The sequence below is a fragment of the Schistocerca gregaria genome, chromosome 3 (assembly GCF_023897955.1).
Source record: "Schistocerca gregaria isolate iqSchGreg1 chromosome 3, iqSchGreg1.2, whole genome shotgun sequence".
Classification (NCBI taxonomy): Eukaryota; Metazoa; Arthropoda; class Insecta; order Orthoptera; family Acrididae; genus Schistocerca; species Schistocerca gregaria.
Window position 1 is genome coordinate 662,972,763 of NC_064922.1, and position 22,569 is coordinate 662,995,331.

Genomic DNA, 22,569 nt, shown 5'->3' on the forward strand with positions numbered 1-22,569 from the left:
CATACCAGTCCAAGCTACTGGAGACGGCAGTCATGTGCGTTAAGTGCACTTACTTTTATGAATATCTGTGTGTTTTCTTTTCTGAATAAGGCTTTCAATGAAAGATAAAAGCATAACAGTCTTTTTGTTGTGTCTGTCTTCAACTTCACACACCATCTTTATGGTGAGTAGCTATCTATACTTTTGCTAATATTCTTGGCATAAAACATTTACATTCATCACACCAAAATCTATAAGGTGTTCTTTATAGAAATCCCGAAGGTCTACATTACTCTCAAATTATTATTAAAAAATTGCTCCATGGGTAGATGAGCAATCATATGGTTTACGGGTGGTTGTAGGAGGGAGGTGGTCTTACATGCCTGTTGCACCACAAGCAGCTGCCACCTGGTATCAAGTGGTGGTTTGTCATGACGGAAACAGAGGCTAGGAATGCGGCTTGTCCTAAATGCCTACTTTTGCCAGCCTGATTCCCTCATAGTGAACCCTGTATACTGTACAACCAAAATTGAACCAGGATCACACAAAGGTTCTAAAAGAATAGATATTTTCTGTTCTTTCCCAATGTCCTGTTGATTACACATTTTACAATACCCAGTGTTTTGAGGGTTTGCCTTCAGTTTCCTTTGATGTGCCAACTAAGACCTTCATCAAAACAATAAGAGGCCCAAGAATCTCAGTGAATCTTTAGAACTGAAAATGGCACACCTCATTTTATTATCTGGAAGGTGGGAAACCTGATTTGAACTGATAATAAGGACAGATTTTTCTGTACAACATTTAGAATCTATACTTATCAGCTAGTTGAGACTGCTGTCTGATTGCTGGGAAACAAGAAAGAGCAGGAAATGGCATAGCTGTCCATAAGTAGGGGCTCCTTAACTTGGGAAAGTAAGTCACATTTAAAACACAGCTTTGAAATACACTATTCTCTCACATAAAACGAATGGCCAGGAAATTACAGTCTGTATATCTAAAACAATATTGGCACTGGAGGGACTGTGGTAATCTGGAACAAGTCCCTTTGAGCCCTATATGTGAAGATGGCCAAGAGTATTATGTCTCCCAGCAGTATTGCAGCCTTCTTAAACATTGAAGAAGATACTTATAGTGATCTCCAGCAAGGTAAGGTTATCAATGGTACAATGACGTCTCCTGAACAGATACTGAAACTGGCTGAGGAGCTATCTATCCACTGATTTTTATACCTCATATAATGTCTTTCTCTATGGTTCAGTCAACAATAGAATAGATGTTGTACAAATCTTCAATAACCGAGTTGCCATTTCAGAAATTTAAATTACAGCTTATCAGCTTGCAGTTCACAATGTTTGTTACTTTTCTAAAAATCCAGTCAGTAACTAATATCTTCACATCTAAATGCACTAATAGTGGTGATTTGATGATGACTGACTATTGACTGTGGCATTGTCCGCAATGCCTATTTAAAGGCTCACATAAGCAAGTTTCTACAAAGTCTTTACAAAATGTGTGTATTATTGGTCCTGAGTATATCATCATTCATTATTTAAGTTACTGCACACCTTGCTCCTTGCCTGAAATCCTATAAAGGCTTCCATACGATTGGAGGCTTAATGAAAATGATTTATAGATCTTATAGATCTTTCAGAAATTTCTGCACATTCTTTTCTTGCTCTCTTTTATATTATTGTTTTTGCGACCAAAAGGCTGCTAGGTTCTTATATGACAGCCTGCACTCCATAATGCTCGGCATGTCTCCCTGATTGTGGGGAGCATCCTGTCTTCTTAGCTGTCCTGAACACTTTGACATGTGTGATGGATTGTGTTGGTGACATGATAAATGCATATGTGAATGTTCTCTATGGTCAGATAAAGGCAGCTGGCTTTACAGTGTCCAGTTTGCTTTACTGAGCACACATCTCTACAGTTGTCTTTAAGGAACTGCTCTTTCTGTTACATTTATTCAGGTTGGAAGTGGTCACTGGAATGCAGATCACCATCCACTTCCCACAGAGGTGTCCTGTGTGCACACAATATGGAGAGTATAATTAAATACTGATGTTGGAGAACAATCTGGTGTTAGTGCTTAAATGTGTCCTAGTGTAAGTGCATATTCAGAACAAGAAACCTTTAACAACTTGATAGCAGAGTCAAGCAACAGAAGAACCTAACAACAAATGGTGTGCACTGCAACTACCACAGTGGAGAAACGGCAACAGGAATTGTATGATAATGTTAATGAGAGTTTCTGATTAACAGTTCATGGAGGACGCATACAGTGAACACGCAGCAACTAAAGGCTTAAGGCACGCCATGACATCAATTGCCATCAATGAAGATGACTACTCATCATTCTCTCTCTCTCATCACTTGAGTGATACTTTTGGTGTAGGCTATAATCCCTTCAACATAGGAGCAGGTGGCCATCTGACGAATGATTTAAAATGTGTTTCTTGTACATGTATTGCTTCCTGCTGTGGATGTGTCCATAATGGTACTACTGTCCCCTGGAACACACTAGGTTAGGGGCAGACAACTTTCCAGTGGATGAACCCAGCTGTTGTATGTTCAGGCAAAGTTGGAGAACTGAAGGTCAGGACAAATAAAACTGTTTCTACTAGTTCACTTTTCAGTCACTTCAGGATGTTTTTGAGGTTTGTCATGTCAACCTCTAACCATTCTTCCTTTGGCTCCTGCACATCTTTGTGCATTACGCTAATGCATAAAATGATCGTCTTACTACAGTTTATGTTGTGCAGTTCCACCAAAATTAGGTATTTGCATAGCACTTTGCCTGCTGTTTTTTGTTCAGTTAGATGTGATGCCTCTGTTTCCACCAATAGTATTCCATTACCAACACTTAAATGATTTCAGTGTACCTGCTATACAATTCAACCCTTTATGCGTGTAAAAGGAGACACACTTTCTAAGCTTCCTGTCAGTGTTTTACCACCCAAAAACACATTATGAGACATATTAAGTGTCCTGTTATTCATAGGTATTTATTCTGAGCTGAAGCTATTAGTGGGCTATCTTAAGCCACTTTCATTCAAGGGTGGAATTGGTCCCAAACAGCATATGCATTTTGTTGGCAGTGTTTTTGTGTGACAGATTCTCCAGGATGTTCCCCACAAGCACCTAGAAATATAGGAATTCACCCAGACAGAGGCCCACTTGCCTGAGTATGGCTCAGCCAATTAGGGTGTGACTCGTACCCCACAGGTGGCTTGCTAACAACTCACAATACATGCTGTTGGGATAAGATTCTCACTCCTTGTACCACAACGTAAGATTACACCACTGCACTACACGGTGGTCACTGATGCAAGCAGAGACACTACAGTTACAGAGGTCTGGCAGCATTCGGAAAACTGCCTGTTCCTGATCCTGGATTCAGCAAACGTGAACTCGGCCAATGTAGAATGATCTCCCTGGAGTACTCACCATTTTATATGACCTAGGAGGCACCTGTGACCTACCAAATGCTATAAATGGAACTAGCATTAGGACCCCTCTGATGATGTCTTAGGTATCCTGTGGCAACTGGATGTAATCACTAAAAGTAAGGACAATTTTATTTCTCTGCCTCAAATAGAATCTGTAAAGTTATTTTACTTCAGACTGAGGTATTTCATGTCTAATAGCTACGAAACACATTGTCAATATCTAACCCAATGTAGTTCATCTATACAGCGCTGTTATCAAAACCATGAAAACAAAATTTACAAAAAGAGAGAAACTACATTCCTCACAGCATAAATACACAACATCTCATTCAATAACTATTAATAACATGATATATGAAAATAATTGCTAAAATGGCAAGAACAGTTTAAAAAGCAACTTGTAGTAGTGATAGAATCATTCTTGAAGACAGAGAAAGTCCATGAAAATATTAACATTATGCAAACACACACACAGAATTTGAGCTTTCGCAACTGGTGGCTGCTTCGTCAGGAAAGAGGCAGCCGCCGGTTGCGAAAGCTCAAATTCTGTGTGTGTGTTTGTGTGTTTTATTCATTGTGCCTATCTACCGGCGCTTTCCCGCTTGGTAAGTCTTGGAATCTTTGTTTTTAAGATATTTTTCCCATGTGGAAGTTTCTTTCTATTTTATTAACAGTATGCAACATAAGACTACTCACCGGCTTTCTCTATCATAAATCTGTTGTGTGCTAAGCGAGTTCGTTTCTGAAGTTGTTTCTGTATTGTCCCCAGTGGATGTTTCTTGTGCAATGTCTTCCATATTACCACGTTGCATTGGTATTGCAATATCTTCCATCTAAATTGAAAAAGTTTGTGTTTACAGCTGCTCAAGTAATACAAAAATATTTAACTGACAATATAACTTTACCTTGCATAACAACTTAATAAAAAAAAAAAAAATTGCTACAAGCCAAAACCAGCACATCTTTAAAGGAATGTGGGGTTTGAAGAGTACTGTACTTATCCGGTCATAGGATGACCCTGAATGTAAGAGGATCCACTATTTTGAAAAGGCTTCTTGAGGTTTATTTTTACCACTGTCTAATTAATCAAAATTACAAACTGATTTACTGATATAAAGTATATGACACTCTGCCAAATAAAGTCAACATTACCAATTGTGATCTTATATCATTTGTTAATTTTCCACATTTTGGTAAAAGAAGAACAAACAGAAATTGTTTGCACACATTTTTCTCTTGACAACTTCTATTATTGTTCCTAGCCCTATCACCACCACCACCACAATCTTCACACCACTCTTCTACTGCCAATTCTTTCTTTCAGGCAGTCCCACATCACGTCATATTCTGACACCCAAACCTCCAGATGTCAGACACTCAGATCGGTACCAAACGTGTGTCGATAGAATATGAACCAAAACACTGACTTGGTTCTTGGTGTGTGTGCTGCTGTCCAGTATAAAATGCGTAAATGATTTAATAAAAGTATCACCAGAATTACAGAGCTGAAGAAAAGTGTATCTGTGAGAGATTGTATTGTAGATCTCGCATGGGTGAGAAGATAAGTGTGTTCAGTTGTATCAACGGTCCCGCTTTTTTTTTTTTTTTTTTTAACTGTTTGTGCATTAAACTGTTATATAGGAGAACATTTTCTTGACATGTAAAACGACTTCTCAGAGTTTGTAACAATGTTCGTATGACAGCCTGCTTTTGCTTCATTAGTTGAATGTTATGTAGCTATTACTGATGTTATCATTTTGTTTATTATTAATTATTATTCTACCATTACTTCTGCATGTGTGATGCAGTTGTTTCTTTATTTTTCTGTTCTGATTGTATATTCTGTGGAATTATAAAGGTGCTCTATAGGTTTACTACTTTCAAAGAAATGAAGTGAAAGCAGACTGCCAAGAGAACATTGCTGCAAACACCAAACAGCCCTTTTAGATGTCATATATACACGATCCCATGTCACACTTTCCAGAATAAAACACAATTAAAAAAAACTGACATTGTTAGGGTTCAAACCCAGGACTCTTGGTACTCACAGTTATGCTTTTGGGATGTTCCGTACTTCTGGTGTTTCTTTTAATTAATATTTACGCTCTTTCTGCTAGACGACAGCATGTAGTATGAACTAAATGAGTTTTAGTTGATACTCCATTGACATACAATGTCTGGTTCTTCTCTGCATGCCTGACAACTGAAGGTTTGGGTGTCAGTGATCCACAACAGTGGACATACAGCACTTTTTGAATCCTTTTATTATGGATTTTGTTTGAAATTCTGCTCTAGATAGTAAGGATCCATTGCTTCAGCAGGGATATTGGGTTGCACTAGTGTTCTATACACTGCCTCTTTTATTGATGAGCTATATTTTCCCATAATTCTCCCAAGTCGATGTAACAATACACTTAGATAGTTTATCGATGTGACTGTGGCACGCAACACATTAATAATGGCGTGTTGAAACATTACAGGATTGTTTTTTTTCCTCTTTAGTATTAACTTACATTTTCCTACATTTAGAGCAAGCTGCCATTCATCACCCCAGTTAGAAATTTTATCTAAGTCGTCTTGTATCCCCCAACAAAAATGAATCTTCTGGTAGAGGCATTGGTTCTATACCATAACCTTCAACACCTCCGCTACAAAGTTAGTTGACGATGTATGGAGGCGACTTCTTCATTATCATGTCTGCAGCCATTCCATTTGTTGAAATTTGCTCCACTGTGATTTCTCCTGAATCAGTTTTTTATCTGTAAAAATGATGCTTGGTGTCAATGTGTTTAGTGGGACCTTTGTATCCACATGTCTTTGGCAGATCAATTGCACCTTTGTTGACACAAAACTATTTAATCAGGCTCACGTTTGGAAAAAGGGGTATTTCTCTTTGCAGCCTTCAGAACCAAAGTGGTTCCTCACAGGCAGAACTTAATGCCATGTACTCTGCTCTACTGTCTAGAGAGCTACTGGTGATAGTTTTCTGTTACTCCATGAAACTGCAGCACCTTGTGACATAAACAAGAAACTGGTGGTAAATTTTCCATCTACAGTGTCCCCAGCCCAGTCAGCATCAGGGAATCCTTAAGTCACAGTTTTCATTTTTTGAAAATTGTAGTTTAAAATATTTAGTTCTCTTCAGATATCATAGGATTCTCTTTGCAATTAGCCAATGGGGGTGCTCCTGGGTTATTATCAAACCAACTCACCACCTGAACCACATATGCTACATCTTCTTCAGTACCTAGTTGAGCATATATTAGATTACTTATGCCTCCTCTGTGTGGGACATTCTTCATGGCAGCTTTTTCTCTTTCTGTTTTAGGGCTTATTTCAAGAGTTATTACTTGACTGTTATTTAGCGGTGTGGGTACCATATGGCAGTTCTCAATGTTGCATTTTTACAAAATCTGATTTACATAATGGGATTGGTCCATCCAAAAATTCTTATTACTGGAGTGCACAGATAATTGGATACTTTTCCAAAGTCCTTTAGTTTCTTCTTAATTGCATTTTTTTGTAGCAAATTGTTATAAACAAATCAGTATGTCATCTGCATTAACTCCTACTTCCTTGATTTTTTGTGGCAGACACAGGGGTGAGCTGTGGACCTGCTGAAATTTAAACTTACAAGGAGAGGCGCCCAGTGGTGAGATTAACATTTCGAAATCACTTTTATGGCAATGTAGGTTAAGGTCCCTGATATACCCTGCAGCCATTCACCCTGGTGAGTCCTCATTTGAGATTAATTGATGAAGAGAGATGTTGGAATTTCACTTGATACCATACAGCTTTAAAAGAGGAATGTTACACAGACTGGTTGCATAGTATAATGGTTAAGGTAGACTCTTCACATGCAGAAGGTTGTGGGTTCGCATTTTGTCAGGCACTAGAATTTTTTTATTTTAAAATCTTTATTGGTTATTTTTATACAATTAATTGCTTTCAGTGTAATTTTTTTAATTTCCATTCCTTTTTCACACCATTTTAACCACCATATTAACTTTTCCATTTATTCTCATTTTTCTTCCGACAATTCTTTTTCCACTTGGAATATTTGCTCATGTGACCTGAATTATTTTAGTGAATTAATTTTGACCATATTACCACATTCATTATTTCTGTTCCTCATTTTGACTGAATTTCATTTTATTGTATTTGTTGCTGTATAAGCTGGTTGCAAGTTAATGTAGGTGCCTATAAGCTCAATTCAAAATTTCTATGTTCTGGCTGGAAGCAATTCACTGTTAGCTTCCTTGCGAATTTTGAGCATTCCAGTTGTATAGAGTTTGATGTATGCATGTATGTTGTCATTAATGGTTTTTTATACTGTTCATTCAAGCTTCAGTTACTGCTGTGTTTAGTGCGGAAATCCACTTACTTCACTCCTGTACGGTGGTTTCATTTGCAAACTATGACTGAAAAATGGTATTGCTATACTATTGCACTTAAACTGCAAGTGATTGCATACACTAAAGAGCATGGAAACATGGCTGCAGAAATGCATTTTGGGCCATCTCCAACTGAATCAAAATTGACCAGGAGTGAGTACGACTACACACTGAGGATTCTGTAAAAACTTAATTATGTATACAGAAAGTTCATCCATTCTGGGGATCTAGAATCACAGGATTTTTGCCTGTTACTGACACTGATACTGGCAAGATATTGGTCAGTGATTCAAAGACCTACAGGAATGTTTTACTTTCAAGTTCGAAGTCTCACATCAAGTGAAAAAAAGAAAATTTTTTCATGGAATATAATTATATATTAACAATTCTCTGATTTTTATTTCCTTTACTAGTTCTGTGAAACCTTCCTCTGGCCAAACTTCATGATTCTACATAAGGGGAAGTACCCTATAGGTCATTATTAGTGAGTTTGAAAGTATCAAAGTATGAGACATAAATGGCTGCATCTTTTGACTGCACTGACTTAGAAGCTTACCATTTATTATAATGTGAAGTGACTAAAGACCTTAGCATGTGACATAAATTTCAATCTGATATGTCTATCCATTTCTTAGAAGAAAGGGGACTTGACAGATGCAGGGAAGAATGGACAGTTAATCTCAGGATTCTAAACCAATGGCAAGTACTTAATAGGGTATAATGAGCGAGTTTGCAAGTATCAAAACATGTGATAAATGGACAAATCTTTTGACTACATTGACTTAGAAGATGACACTTATTACACCATCAAGGAACCATAAACCATTATATGTGACATAAACTTCAACTTGGTACATCTACACAGCCCTGAGAGAAAGGTTTTCGAACAGTTGGACAAAGACATACGGACATCAAGGTGATGCCATGAGGGATCTGTTTTTACCATCTGAGGTACGGAACCCTAAAAATGAAAAGAGCTTGGCGAACTCAGGAAGATATTTAGAAAAAAAATCACCTCACAGTAAACATGTACTGAGAAATGGAACAGTTGAATGACCAAAACCTGAAGCAGAACTTAATACTTGTTTTTTAGAGAACAGAAAAGCACACGAATTTCAGTTTCTATGAAAATGATCATTCACTGAGAGAAAGCAATTTCCACTAACAAAGGGATCGCTGACTTTAGTAGATCAACATAATGGCGTTCAGGATTTAAGTAGTAGTATTGGCTTTGTATGTGGACCATGAGAAAAATATCACAGGGGATGCCAGCCAAGTACGAAGAACAAATTGTTGAATTTCATCAATTCATCATTAATGCAAGGAAAAGAGAATAGTTTGAACTTTCACAAGCCGGAAACATGGATGAGATGGTGGAAACCTATAAAGTGCCTTCTAACAGAACTGTGGATTCTAAGGGTACAAAAAGCATTATTGTTACAACTTCAGGACATGAAAAGTTTTATTAAACAGTTGTTCTATCCTGCTATGCTGATGGGACAAAAAAAAAGCCCCTATTTCTGATTTTTAAAAGACACTTCCTGGGGAACAACCACCAAAAGGAAAATTCGTCCATATATACAATGATGTCTGGATGGATGGAGGAGGAATGAGATTGTGGATAGACAAAATTTGGTCTAAGCGACATGGAGGCCTACTCAAGAAACCTGACTTGTTAGTATGAGATCAATTTCGTTCTCACAGAACAGAAGATGTTAAAAATACACTGGATGTACGGAAGACTCATTACAGTCATTTCAGGGGAGCTAGGTAGTTTACTTCACCCATTTGATGTACGTATGAACAGACCACTTGAGGGAATAATGAAGGCAGAGTGGAACAGATGGATGTAATCTACAAATTTCCACACTACACTGTGAGGTAGTGTGTGTACGGGTCGAAGCTTCACGAGACTCTACAGAAGCTGAAACAGTGATTAAATTGTTTAATAAAGGTGGAGCCTGTAAAGCACTAGATGGCACAGACAGTTACTTATTGTATGGGGATTGAGACTCTAACGTGGCAACTTCAAGTATTTCTACTTTCAGCTCTGAGGATGAATTTTGTAGTTTTGAGGAAAAAATTTAAAAGTTGAGCACATTTTCCTACTTATATTACCTAGATATTTGATGTATGTGCACATATGTGTTATAACTGTTTTGCAGTAGATGTATTAAGTGAGAAATTTTTTCACAAAAAAATTAAAAAGGGGGGATTATGTCTTATACACTGGTGCCCTTAGGTGCTGGCAAATATGGTACTTATAATACTTTCTTTCTTTTGAATCTTCATCTGTATTATTTTATCTGTAAAGCAATATAAATTTGTCTCTAAGGATTTGTATGACAATTACCACTCAAAAAAATTTACATCTTCTAACAAAAAATACACTTTTGACATTGCACATTCAATATAAATAGATTATTTTGTCTTTTGTTTTTTAACAGAGACCTCAAAGTTTTCAGATGTTTAATTATTATGACAGACAAATAAAAATAGTTAAATTCAACAGCAAATTCACATGCACAAGTATGATCAGATGAAAAATGAGAGCACATGGAAAAGTGAATATGATGATTACGATTATGTGACAAAGGAATCTAAATAAAAGTTTACATTTAAACCAATTAACTGAATAAAAATAATTATGTAAGTTATTTTGATAAACACTTACAAATAAAACAAAAATTCAAAGCACCTGATGAGATTCGAACCGACAAGGTTTAGCATGTGAGGAGTGTACTTTAGCCATTCCACTACACACCCAGTCAGCATAACACCTCTTTTTTAAAGCCGTAGAGCATCAAGTGAAATTCCATTTTTTTTCCAGTTATTTGCAGACAAGAGCTCCCCCCCCCCCCCCCCCCCACACCAGGGTGAAAGGCTGTGGGGCGTGATATGTGGGAACTTAAACTAGATCGCTGTACAGATAGTTTCAAAAAGTCAATCCCGCAGGGTATCTCTCTTTGTATAGCTTTACCCAATTTGATATTACAACACTTCTACCTTTTTAGTTTTAGATTACTTACATAAGTAACACAAAACTAGCAACATATGTTGTTAATATTCTAGTTTCCATTGTTTAATGCAAAACTGAAACACAGCTACATTACAGACCTGTTTACACTGTATTCGACCATCATTAGGTACAGTTACAGTTAAATGGGCTGTTTCTCACATTTAATTCTGCGTTAGGGTAACATCGCCCCAAGGAACTTTCACCACACAGAGGAATAAAGAGACAAAAGCTAATGTAAACAGACACAAATGAGCATCCAGACATTCAACAGCAATCTGAAGATGAACCTGTGGTTCTGAAACTGGTAACAGTGTTATTTGTGTGAGTAAATAGCATTATTAATTGTGCCTGGTTGCTGTTTTCTTCTTTGCAAGAATCAACCTGTATTTTGTGGGCAGCTGTCTCAAAATGACAGTTTTCAACAAAATAGTAGAAATCAACCACATTTTTTCAGTTTTTATTTTACGATTTTTGTAGCAATTTAGTTTCCATATGCATCAGCCCCTGAATCAGCATGTCTGATAGGTGCAACCAGTATTTACAATCATGGTCTGAAGTGGCAATCTGTGAGGGTCCCGGAATTCTATTTGATGCACCAAATCTTCCCTAAAACTGGCCTCTAGTGTATTTTGAAACTGTATAAGAGATAATTTGATTCAAAAGACATTATGTAATTCACAAATATGGCTTGACTGAAGGCACAGGAATGACCGCACAAGCCACCATAATAAAGGACACTGCTTCAGCTGAAGGAAGACAGCTAACGGCAGTACTAACAGAGTGACTGAGCAACTGGCAGTTGGTTCAGACGGCACTGTATTTTGTTTCCGAGTGGCCATGTTCGAGTTCAGTAGATAAGTGTTTTTATTTCTGGTGGAAGCAAATAATAAACTGCTGGAATCTAACAGAAGCTAACATTAAACTGCTGGAAGCTAATAATAAACAAATATTATGAAATGATGAACCATGGACCTTGCTGTTGAAGGAGAGGCTTGCGTGCCTCAGCAATAAAGATACCCGTATTGCAGGGGCAACCACATTGGAGGGGTAGCTGTTAAGAGGCCACACAAACATATGGTTTCTGAAGAGGGGCAGCAGCCTTTTCAGTAGTTGCAGGGCCAACAGTTTGGACAATTCACTGATCTGACCTTGTAAAATTAACCAAAACAGCCTAGCTGCGATGGTATGGCGAACAGTGAAAGCAAGGAAGCAAGGGGGAAACTACAGCCATAATTTTTCCTGAGGGCATGCAGCTTTACTGTATGGTTAAATGATGATAGTGTTGTCTTGGGTAAAATATTCCGGAGGTAAAATAGTCTACCATTCGGATCCCTGGGCGAGGACTACTCAGGAGGACGTCGTTATCAGGAGAAACGAAACTGGCATTCTATAGACTGGAGCGTGAAATGTCAGATCCCTTAATTGGCCAGGTAGCTTAGAAAATTTAAAAAGGAAAATGGATAAGTTAATGTTAGATATAGTGGGAATTAGTGAAGTTTGGAGGCAGGAGGAACAAGTCTTCTGGTCAGGTGAATACAGGCGTAATGCAGGAGTAGGTTTAATAATGCATAAAAAAATAAGAGCGATGCAGGTAAGCTTCTACGAAAAGCACAGTGAACACATTATTGTAGCCAAGACAGACACGAAGCCCATGGCTACCACAGTAGTGTAAGTTTATATGCCATCTAGCTCCGCAGATAACAAAGAGATTGAAGAAATGTATTATGAGATAAAAGAAATTATTCAGCTAGTGAAGGAAGACAAAAATTTAATAGTCATGGGAGACGACAAAAATTTAATAGTCATGGGAGACTAGAATTCGATAGTAGAAAAAGGAAGAGAAGGAAAAGTAGTGGACGAATATGCAACGGGGGTAAGGAATGAAAGAGGAAGCCGTCTGGTAGAATTCAGCACAGAGCATAACTTAATCATAGCTAACACTTGGTTTAAGAATCATGAAAGAAGGTTATACACATGGAAGAGGCCTGGTGACACTGGAAGGTTTCAGATAGATTACATAATGGTAAGACAGAGATTTAGGAACTAGCTTTTAAATTGTAATACATTTCCAGGGGCAGATAATGACTCTGACCACAATCTGTTGGTTATGAGCTGTAAATTAAAACTGAAGAAACTGCAAAAAGGTGGGAATATAAGGAGATGGGACCTGGATAAACTGACTAAACCAGAGGTTGTACAGAGTTTCAGAGAGAGCATTAGGGAACAATTGACAAATATGGAGGAACGAAATACAGTAAAAGAAGAATGGGTATCTTTGAGAGATGAAATAGTGAAGGCAGCGGAGGATCAAGTAGGTAAAAGCAAGGGCTAGTAGAAATCCTTGGGTAACAGGAGAAATATTGAATTTAATTGATGAAATGAGAAAGTATAAAAATGCAGTAAATGAAACAGAAAAAAAAGTACAAATGTCTCAAAAATGAGATCGACAGGAAGTGCAAAACGGATAAGCGCGGATGGCTAGAGAACAAATGTAAGGATGCAGAGGCATATATCACTAGGGGTAGGGAACATACTGATTACAAGAAAATTAAAGAGACCTTTGGAGAAAAGAGAAGAACCTGCATGAATATCAAGAGTTCAGATGGAAAACCAGTTCTAAACAAAGAAGGGAAAGCAGAAAGGTGGAAGGATATGAGTGTCTATACAAGGGCGATGTACATGAGGACAATATTATGGAAACGGAAGAGAACGTAGATGAAATGGGAGACATGATACTGCGTGAAGAGTTTGACAGAGCACTGAAAGACCAAAGTCAAAACAAGGCCCTGTGAGTAGACAACATTCCATTAGAACTACTGATAGCCTTGGGAGAACCAGCCTGACAAAACTCTACCATCTGGTGAGCAAGATGTACGAGACAGGCGAAATACCCTCAGACTTCATTCAAGGAGAATATAATAATTCCAATCCCAAAGAAAATAGGTGCTGACAGGTTAGAAAATTACCGAACTATCAGTTTAATAAGTCAAAGCTGAAATATACTAAGACGAATTCTTTATAGACCAATGGTAAAACTGGTACAAGCCAACCTCAGGGAAAATCAGTTTGGATTCCGTAGAAATATTGGAACACGTGAGGCAATACTGACCCTATGACTTAGCTTAGAAAATAGATTAAGGAAAGGCAAACCTATGTTTCTAACATTTGTAGACTTAGAGAAAGCTTTTGACAGTGTTGACGAATACTCTCTTTCAAATTCTGAATGTGGCAGTGGTAAGATACAGGGAGTGAAAGTCTATTTACAATCTGTACAGAAACCAGATGGCAGTTATAAGAGTTGAGGGGTATGAAAGGGAAGCAGTGGTTGGTAATGGAGTGAGACAGGGTTGAAGCCTATCCCCGATGATATTCAATCTGTACATTGAGAGAGCAGTAAAGGAAACGAAAGAAAAAATTGGAGTATAAATTAAAATTCGTGGAGAAGAAGTAAAAACATTGAGGTTCACCGATGACATTGTAATTCTGTCAGAGACAGCAAATGACTTGGAAGAGCAGTTGAACAGAATGGGCAGTGTCTTGAAAGGAGGATATAAGATGAACATCAACAAAAGCAAAACGAGGATAATGGAATGTAGTTGAATTAAATTGGGTGATGCTGAGGGAATTAGATTAGGAAATGAGACACTTAAAGTAGTAAAGGAATTTTGCTATTTGGGGAGTAAAATAACTGATGATGGTCGAAGTAGAGAGGATATAAAATGTAGACTGGCAATGGCCAGGAAAGCGCTTCTGAAGAAGAGAAATTTGTTAACATCGAGTATAGATTTAAGTGTCAGGAAGTAGTTTCTGAAAGTATTTGTATGGAGTGTAGCCATGTATGGAAGTGAAACATGGACAATAAATAATTTGGACAAGAAGAGAATAGAAGCTTTCGAAATGTGGTGCTACAGAAGAATGCTAAAGATTATATGGGTAGGTCATGTAACTAATGAGCAGGTACTGAATAGAACAGGGGACAAGAGAGATTTGTGGCACAACTTGACTAGAAGAAGGGATCGGTTGGTAGGACATGTACTGAGGCGTCAAGAGATCACCAATTTAGTATTAGTGGGCAGTACGGAGAGTAAAAATCGTAGAGGGAGACCAAGAGATGAATACAATAAGCAGATTCAGAAGGCTGTAGGTTGCAGTAAGTAGTTGGAGATGAAGAAGCTTGCACAGGATAGAGCAGCATGGAGAGCTGCATAAAACCAGTCTCTGGACTGAAGACCATCACCACAACAACAACAATCATCAAAGGACAACGAAATGAGTACATTCAGGGACTATAGATTTGAGAACCTACTGCTGAGGGATTGATTACATGCTAGAAAGTAAACATAGGCAGATTCCTTGGGGAAGGCCTTTTCCTGCATAGGCTGTTATTTTATTTCAAATTAAACAATTTATTCCATATTTTACAAGTTTGTTAACTCTCCCCCTTTGCCACTATCAAGCTACACCACAGCAAAAAATTGTAAAGCACACAATACAGTTTATCCATACATCTGCATAGAGGAAGCAACATGTGATGGTTAACCTAATAAGGGCTTCGAACAATCATAGTAGATACAGACACAACCACCTTAGACGTGAAATCCATAAGATAAAAAAAAATTTCTAGCATACAATACATATACATTAGTGTAACTACTGTATGGTTTAGTCAGCATTTTAAAATCAGTACCATAAACAAGAAGTGAGACACCAGTGTGATACGTACCTTACATTGCTTTAAAATGCTATGGCGATCTGCTCTACGCTGTTCAATTTTGGACTCTAGAGCTGTCACCTGCTTTTGGGCTGCCTGAATATCCTTTGCTATACCTCCCATTTCTCGTCTTGCCTAAAACGAAAAATTACGCATTTATTTGTTACATATGAACTTTGATTTACTTTTCAGGAAAAGCACAATAATTTAAAAGCAATTTTCTGAGTAACCACGAATCTACTGATGGTTACAACAACTTTAAAAGTTTAAGCTGGAGTCCTGACAACACAATGAACTTTAAAACATACACCACATTGTTCTTTGTCAGCTACAGTAGAGAATACACAACAAAATTTTACGACTGCTCTCTTAACAGAATATAAAACACACGTTAAAATGTGATATATGTCACAAGCACCACAAACTAGGGTATCCTACCAACAAGCAGCCATTGATGAAATGACAGTTTGTTGTGAGACAGATTTTTTGTTCACAATGCTGTCAGCAGCCTGAGCAATCTACGATAAATATTGCTTTATGAGACATTTTTAATTACAATTTTTTTTGTTTCAAGCTGAACAAGCAACAGTCTGAGCAACACTTTGATGGGAGCGAACCATTGATATCCCAGTCAGAGAATCACGTTTAGCTGACAGCCAGTGGCCATCTGCTAAATTGTTCTCATTCCCTGTGAGCATTACTTAAATATGGCAACCATATATAAAAAAAAAAGATATGCAAATTTGTATTAATTCAACCTTAGTAATTAGTAGTTCAATACTGTATCTCAATCTTAAAGACTGATTGATATGTAAACAAACATAAAGCAAGATCATGACAAAACTTAATGCAGAACAGCATACATTGAAACTCTGAAGTGTAGTACTGCATATTTCTTGTTCTTATTCCCCCTAAAGTTTATCCCATCTATATGAGGTCAGCTTTTTTACAATTTGGCAAATTTTATTTTATTAGTTACCTTTGCATCCAGATGCCCATCATGACACCAAAGTCATTAAGATATTTTACGAGAGTGAAGTCTTGTGCAACACCTGTGTATCTTGTAAAATTGTTCTGTGTGTTTCCATATTTTAACTGCTTGCATAATGTGAAGGGCTTATTTCAATAGTGCTACAAGTCCATTTTTATTCATTCTGAGATACAGAGTCCTAAAATTAAATGAGCACTGAAAAATCTGCAGTTGAGATACTAGAAATATTCAAGCATATGGCTTCTTGCAAGAGATGTTCTTTTGACCATTAATTTCTGAAGCATTATAGACAGAAAAGTGGAGGTAATGGACTTGTACCACTATTGAAATAAGCCCTTCATATAATCTCTGGGGAAGACGTCTAAAAACCACACTCTGCTGAGCATATTCAGTCCGGGTCTAGCTCACCTTAATACCTCACAAGGTAGCACACTGTGCCTCATGCTATATTGGCATGTAATAATGAATGGTTTTCAGTGGAGAGAGATGAGATAATAATTTGGCCACATGAATAAGCTTATTTTGCCAGTACTGAACCTAAAAAAAGGTTTAGGCAATGATAGTGATATCACAGTACTTTTCTCAAACTAAGAAATATTACATGGACAAGGACTTCATTGAAGAACCAGTCATGTTATTAATGTTACATACGTATCACCAAAAAATAATAACCAATTCATCAGAAGTATGAAGTTTATGTACCACAGGAAAGGAAATAATGAGATGTACCGAAGTACAATACATGGGCATGAATACAATAAAAAAATAATTTAATGTATGAATTCCTGTATCTTGGAAATTATGACAGTGTTTAGTAAAAAGGTCAACTCTGATTGATGACATAGCAACGGGATAAACAACTAATACAGAACTATCGTATGTCACTTTGCAAACTGCCACAATATTTACATTCTAATAGCAAATATTCCCATCAAGAACATGCAGTCAAAGACACAATACACATTTATACAGCACTGTATCTACAATAAATTCATTGTTTACAGTATCCAAGTTTATGTTCACATAACAGCAAAGCATATCACGGCAAGTGTTACTGACCACAGCTTATCATTCTCTACTGTTAGGCACTCTTTCCCTCACCAGTTCATGTCTCTCGGGTTCAATAGCTACATGAAAACCTGTACGGTACCAGCATACCGTGTCATAATGTATTCCTTGTCAGCCTTCTCAGCTCCTAAATTTGCTTTCTTGTTGACCTAGATCCCTACGTTCACCGGTACAAAGCAGAATGTAATGTACAGGATTGTTTAGTTTTTATTTCTTTTCCCTAAATTTTAATTCCTACACCAAATTTTTTCTTTGGTTTCCTTTACTACTTGTTCAATGTACAGATTGATAAACATTGGGGATATGCTGTAACCATGTCTCACTCCCTTCTCAATCACTGCTTCTTTTTCATGTCCCTGGACTCTGTCTGCTGTCTGGGTCCTATACAACTTGTAAATTGCCTTTCCTGTATTTTACCCCTGCTACTTTCAGAATTTCAAAAAGAGTACTCCAGTCAACTGTCATCATAGAAACTTAAAAAACAAAATCAATTTTTCTCAAAGCACAAAAATTGCTTAAAACAAGAGCCAAAAGTGTTTGAAGTATGTTTTCTATTTTTATATGTAGCTTGTGAATCAAAGGTGTCAGGCTATGAAAAAGTTCTCATGGTTCTGCAGATGAAATTATGAAATGAAGTTCTGCATTTATTGAAGTGAAGAGAGAAAGTTAACGGTTTAAATTAATATACATAGTGTTATAAGAAAAGAAAAACTTTCATATATAATTTTTGTGCATGTTACATTTTAAGATAAATTACACATATGTGCCAGTAAAATTTTTAACGACATAAATGTGATCATCTGGGCTCGAAATTCTTCTAAATGGTTGTCCTCAAAGAGTTGATTTTTAAACGAGAGTCAAACACTATTTGATTTAAGAAATCCATCGTACATTCTCGCACATAGTACATCTTGCGTAAAAGGAAATTTATTTTGAAAGTAATGCTTTTCAAACAACCATTTGCAATCATTTCTCGCGACCCATTAGAAATAGGTTCGTTTCAGAGTTGCCAGAGAGCCTCTGACAAGGGGCGTCATCCCGCTTGTGCAGCTATAATGACACAGGAAGCCCGTATGTTCCTATGTGTAAAACATTAGATCTTACATTATGTCATAAAAGAAACAAGACATTAGAGGACACTGCAACAGCATTGGAATTTCATGAACCATAATAAAACACATAATTTGGTTTTAAGTTTATATGTCCAGATTTGGATGTAAATTTTCTTTGCGTACAAGTATACCTTATGTTTGTTCCTTTATTGTGGCATAATGTCATATGTGCTAGAAGGTGAAAACATGCATTTGAAATGCAGCAAACAGTTGAAACTAGCCAATAATGTGGAACTAAACACTTCGTTTTACATGAATTGACTACCTCAGCAGAGAAGATTAATAAAACCAATAGTTCTTTAGGAAACTGACAAAAATAACTTCATTGTTCTGCAATGTGATTAATGCTTCACTGTCAGAAAGGTGAAAAATAAAATAAAATCTGAAAGTAATAACATATTTTAGCCTTCCGTAATTATGTGAATGTGTTTTAATTCACCTGATAGCTCCCGGCCACAAAAATCTGATTTGTTTTCATTTGATGTGAGAGCAATAAAAGAAGAACACTAAACGCAAACACAGGTCATGTTGTGACTACCTGCCTCCCCACTACAACTGAGACTACTCTGTGCATCGGTCTAGGATCTATGATCTATGATATTTCCAAACTGGGGCAATACCTCCCTGCGAGCATTTGAGGTAGGATGCCAAAATTTAAAAAAAATTACTTTTAAACAATATGTTTATTTTGCAATGCGCATCTTTCTGAAGAGTCTGATGTATAAAACATCTGTGTTTGAGGAAATGTAAGACACGTTTTTTGGTCTTCAGTGTGCCAAATTGCAGTGGCACGCCTCTTCATACAACATTCTTCTATCACACGTCACTGTATTTCACTCTGTGGAATTCAAATGTGTAATATTTTGTAATGGATGCCATCAAACTATATTCAAGACAGTGGAAATCAAGACGCCCTGTGGTGCCTCTACTGCTTCCAGTCGGTCAGTTTGACATCCTGCCTCCCCCCCCCCCCCCCCCCCCCTCCCCTTTACTTGAGAGAGAGAGAGAGAGAGAGAGAGAGAGAGAGAGAGAGAGAGAGAGAGAGAGAGAGAGAGAGAGAGAGAGAGAGCGCTCACAATTAATACTGGACTAGGAGAACAAGAACTGCTCAGAAAATATGCACTTAATTGGCTATTAGCTAATAACTTGCTATTTTTGTGACATAAAATTAAATATAGGATACGTAAAGCCAGTAAAGACAAGAGAATTTTTTTTCTCTCTAATCTTGCAACAGCTTCACATGGCGTACATTCTTTTCTGGGAAAGACTATTACTTCAGCAAATGTTTTGCTACATGAAAAAGTGAAATTTTGTTGTCTAATACTGAAAAAGTTATTAATACAAATAGTACCCAAGACTGGTGTGGTTTCTCGATCTGATTACATGTAAATTGTCACTGTATTCTAGATTTTTTAAAAAAAAAAAAAAAAAAAAAAAAAAAAAAAAAAAAAAAAAAAAAAAGGAATAGGCCTGCCTAATATTGTAGCAATTGTAAAACACACACACAAAGTAAATGATACTGTTTTGGCACAAATGGTCATTTTTAAAACAAGATAGAATATAATTCAAGAAGCACCAATATAAAATACCTATTAGGCCTACTACAAGCAAAAAGCTTTATGTTGGGAAACATTTCCACATTTCATTTATATGCTCCAGTTCTCAGGCACGGGATCGAAAACTAGCAGTACGAAGTTTTTATATAAATTCAGAATCGCCATATCCTTCCATAATTAGTGTGATGTTCCCGCTTCTTCTCCTTACTTGTTCTAACAATCCTTCATTGCTAATTCTGTAATTATTCCAACCAGTGTCAAAACTTATTCTCACGTTAACGTCACTAACCCTGCCACAATCACCGGTTTAGTTGTCCCAGATTTATTCTCTGATCAGGTGCTATTACGTGTTCATAAATGTGTTTTGCTACTCTTAGAATAGAACTTGAACGGCTGCTAGTCAGAGACTGTACAACTGACCCATACTGGTGTAGTGGTCTGGCCAAAAATTTTCTGTTGAAATTTCATTTTCTGGGATACACCAAGCAGATAATGTGTAAGCTTTCTTGCCTGTTATTCCTGTTAGTCATTTATTTCCCCCCTCATAGTCTGAATATATGGATTTTGCTGGCAATTGTAACAACGTTGATCATTCAAAAACCCAGTCAACCACAAACAGTGACTGGCATTCACTCGTTCGACTTTATTCTGATCTGCTCATATAGCCCCGTCCCATTTTGTCTGCAGGAGTTTATTTCTAGATGAGAAGGGGATTCCCCTGGCAGAGACATCATGTATGCTAGGCACACATTCAAAAATCAACTTATGATTCATTCAGAAATCAACTTAGAATGTGTTCAAAAATGTTCAACAACCAACAGCAATGTGTTTCAAAATTATATGAATAAACGATAGACCACATGCGCTGGATGCCTGGTGCTTCGTGAAACAAGATTTTTTACTTAAAGAACGCAAATTATCCCCCAGCCCCCAAATTGCCACCAGAGGCAGATATCCCAGTTTGCCACCTGCCCCCAGAACTGGGCCTGTTGTGAATGCGTGAATCTGGCAGCTTGGGCGCACCAGTAGAATTTTTCTGGGTAGCATTTAGCTGCTTGCTGCTACTGCTTATACAGCTTGTAGCCAGAAGCGGGAGAAGGTACTACTCATATGACTTATCTGCGCATGCACATGAGCTCACTCCCAATTGCTCAAATAAATGTAATGTGAACAGCTGTGATGTCACACTCATCAGAGACAATTTATTGTTATGAAGCATTACATAGTCTTCCTAAAGCCTTTGATACATTTTGCTGTTGGCAAATGCTTGTATGAGCAGTGTGCTGTTGTTGTTGTTGTTGTTGTTGTTGTATATGGCACATTTCCTTTGGAACTTAAGTTTTATTTTCTTTTTTTTCTTCTTGTTCATGTTTTATTGCTGCAGTATTATTCTGCAGTAGCGAGATACTATAATATCCTTAGAGTATCTGTTCTTACCAGTCAAAATTACAAAATTTTAGCTGAAAACTAAAACAATTAAACATTCCTGGAATTCGAGAAAATTTCCAGTTTTTTTCCGGATTTCCCAGTTGTCCCAGGTCGTATACACCCTGTAATTACCAATTGATTTTATCAATTTTGTGTCAATTACAGCTCACGAACTGTAGGGGTGCTTTTATCAAAAATGGGAGGAAGGGGGAAGAGGAGGTGGAGGATGTTGACAGAAATATCATTTAGTCTCTTTCATTTTAGTTTGTACACAAGCTACCTGCCAAGTATGAACCAACAGTTGGCTATGTCTGAGGCCTTCCCCTTGTCACTACATAAAAATTTAAATTCCCTGGAACAAAAGCTGTAATGATTGACTAAACAGCCAACACAGCACTCTATCTTCGACAATAGTATATAATATGTTCAATTCATTGCATTTAAATAAAACATTTTGTAATATTTATATGTTGGATTTGAGTGTATTACTTACCGAATAGTCAAATCTAAAATAATTCTAAATCTTTTAAGCCACTGTGTGTTCCTTCCAATCTCAGCAAAATTAATATTTAGCATCCATATTTCTAGAAGAAAGGCTTTGCATAAATCCTGTGATTTCATCAGTATATGAGGGTCATTTGAAATGTGGGGAAGCAATGCCATGCCACTAAGGAGAATGCAAACACAAATGCATGTTGTGCACTTATAACACTATTAAAAGTTACTGTGTGATGGTGGCACTGCAAAGGCTGGAAATGAGGCTGGTCTTTTATGAACAATGGACAGCCTCAAACCTTTATGTTTCACTGAAACTAATTTTTTATAATGTAATTGTCACTAATATGATGCTGATGTGATGTTC

The 22,569-nt window shown here is 37.1% G+C and overlaps 1 protein-coding gene across 2 annotated transcripts in view; it reads right to left on the reverse strand.

The window, feature by feature from the left end:
* Positions 1-22,569, reverse strand: part of LOC126356368 (structural maintenance of chromosomes protein 1A) — a 179,295-nt gene that overhangs the window by 34,199 nt on the left and 122,527 nt on the right. For both annotated transcript variants that reach the window (XM_050007357.1, XM_050007356.1), the window contains exons 18-19: positions 15,565-15,687; positions 4,125-4,261 (exon numbers count right to left, since the gene is read on the reverse strand). In XM_050007357.1, coding sequence (XP_049863314.1) covers positions 4,125-4,261; positions 15,565-15,687 — 260 coding nt within the window. The remainder of the gene's footprint in view (positions 1-4,124; positions 4,262-15,564; positions 15,688-22,569) is intronic.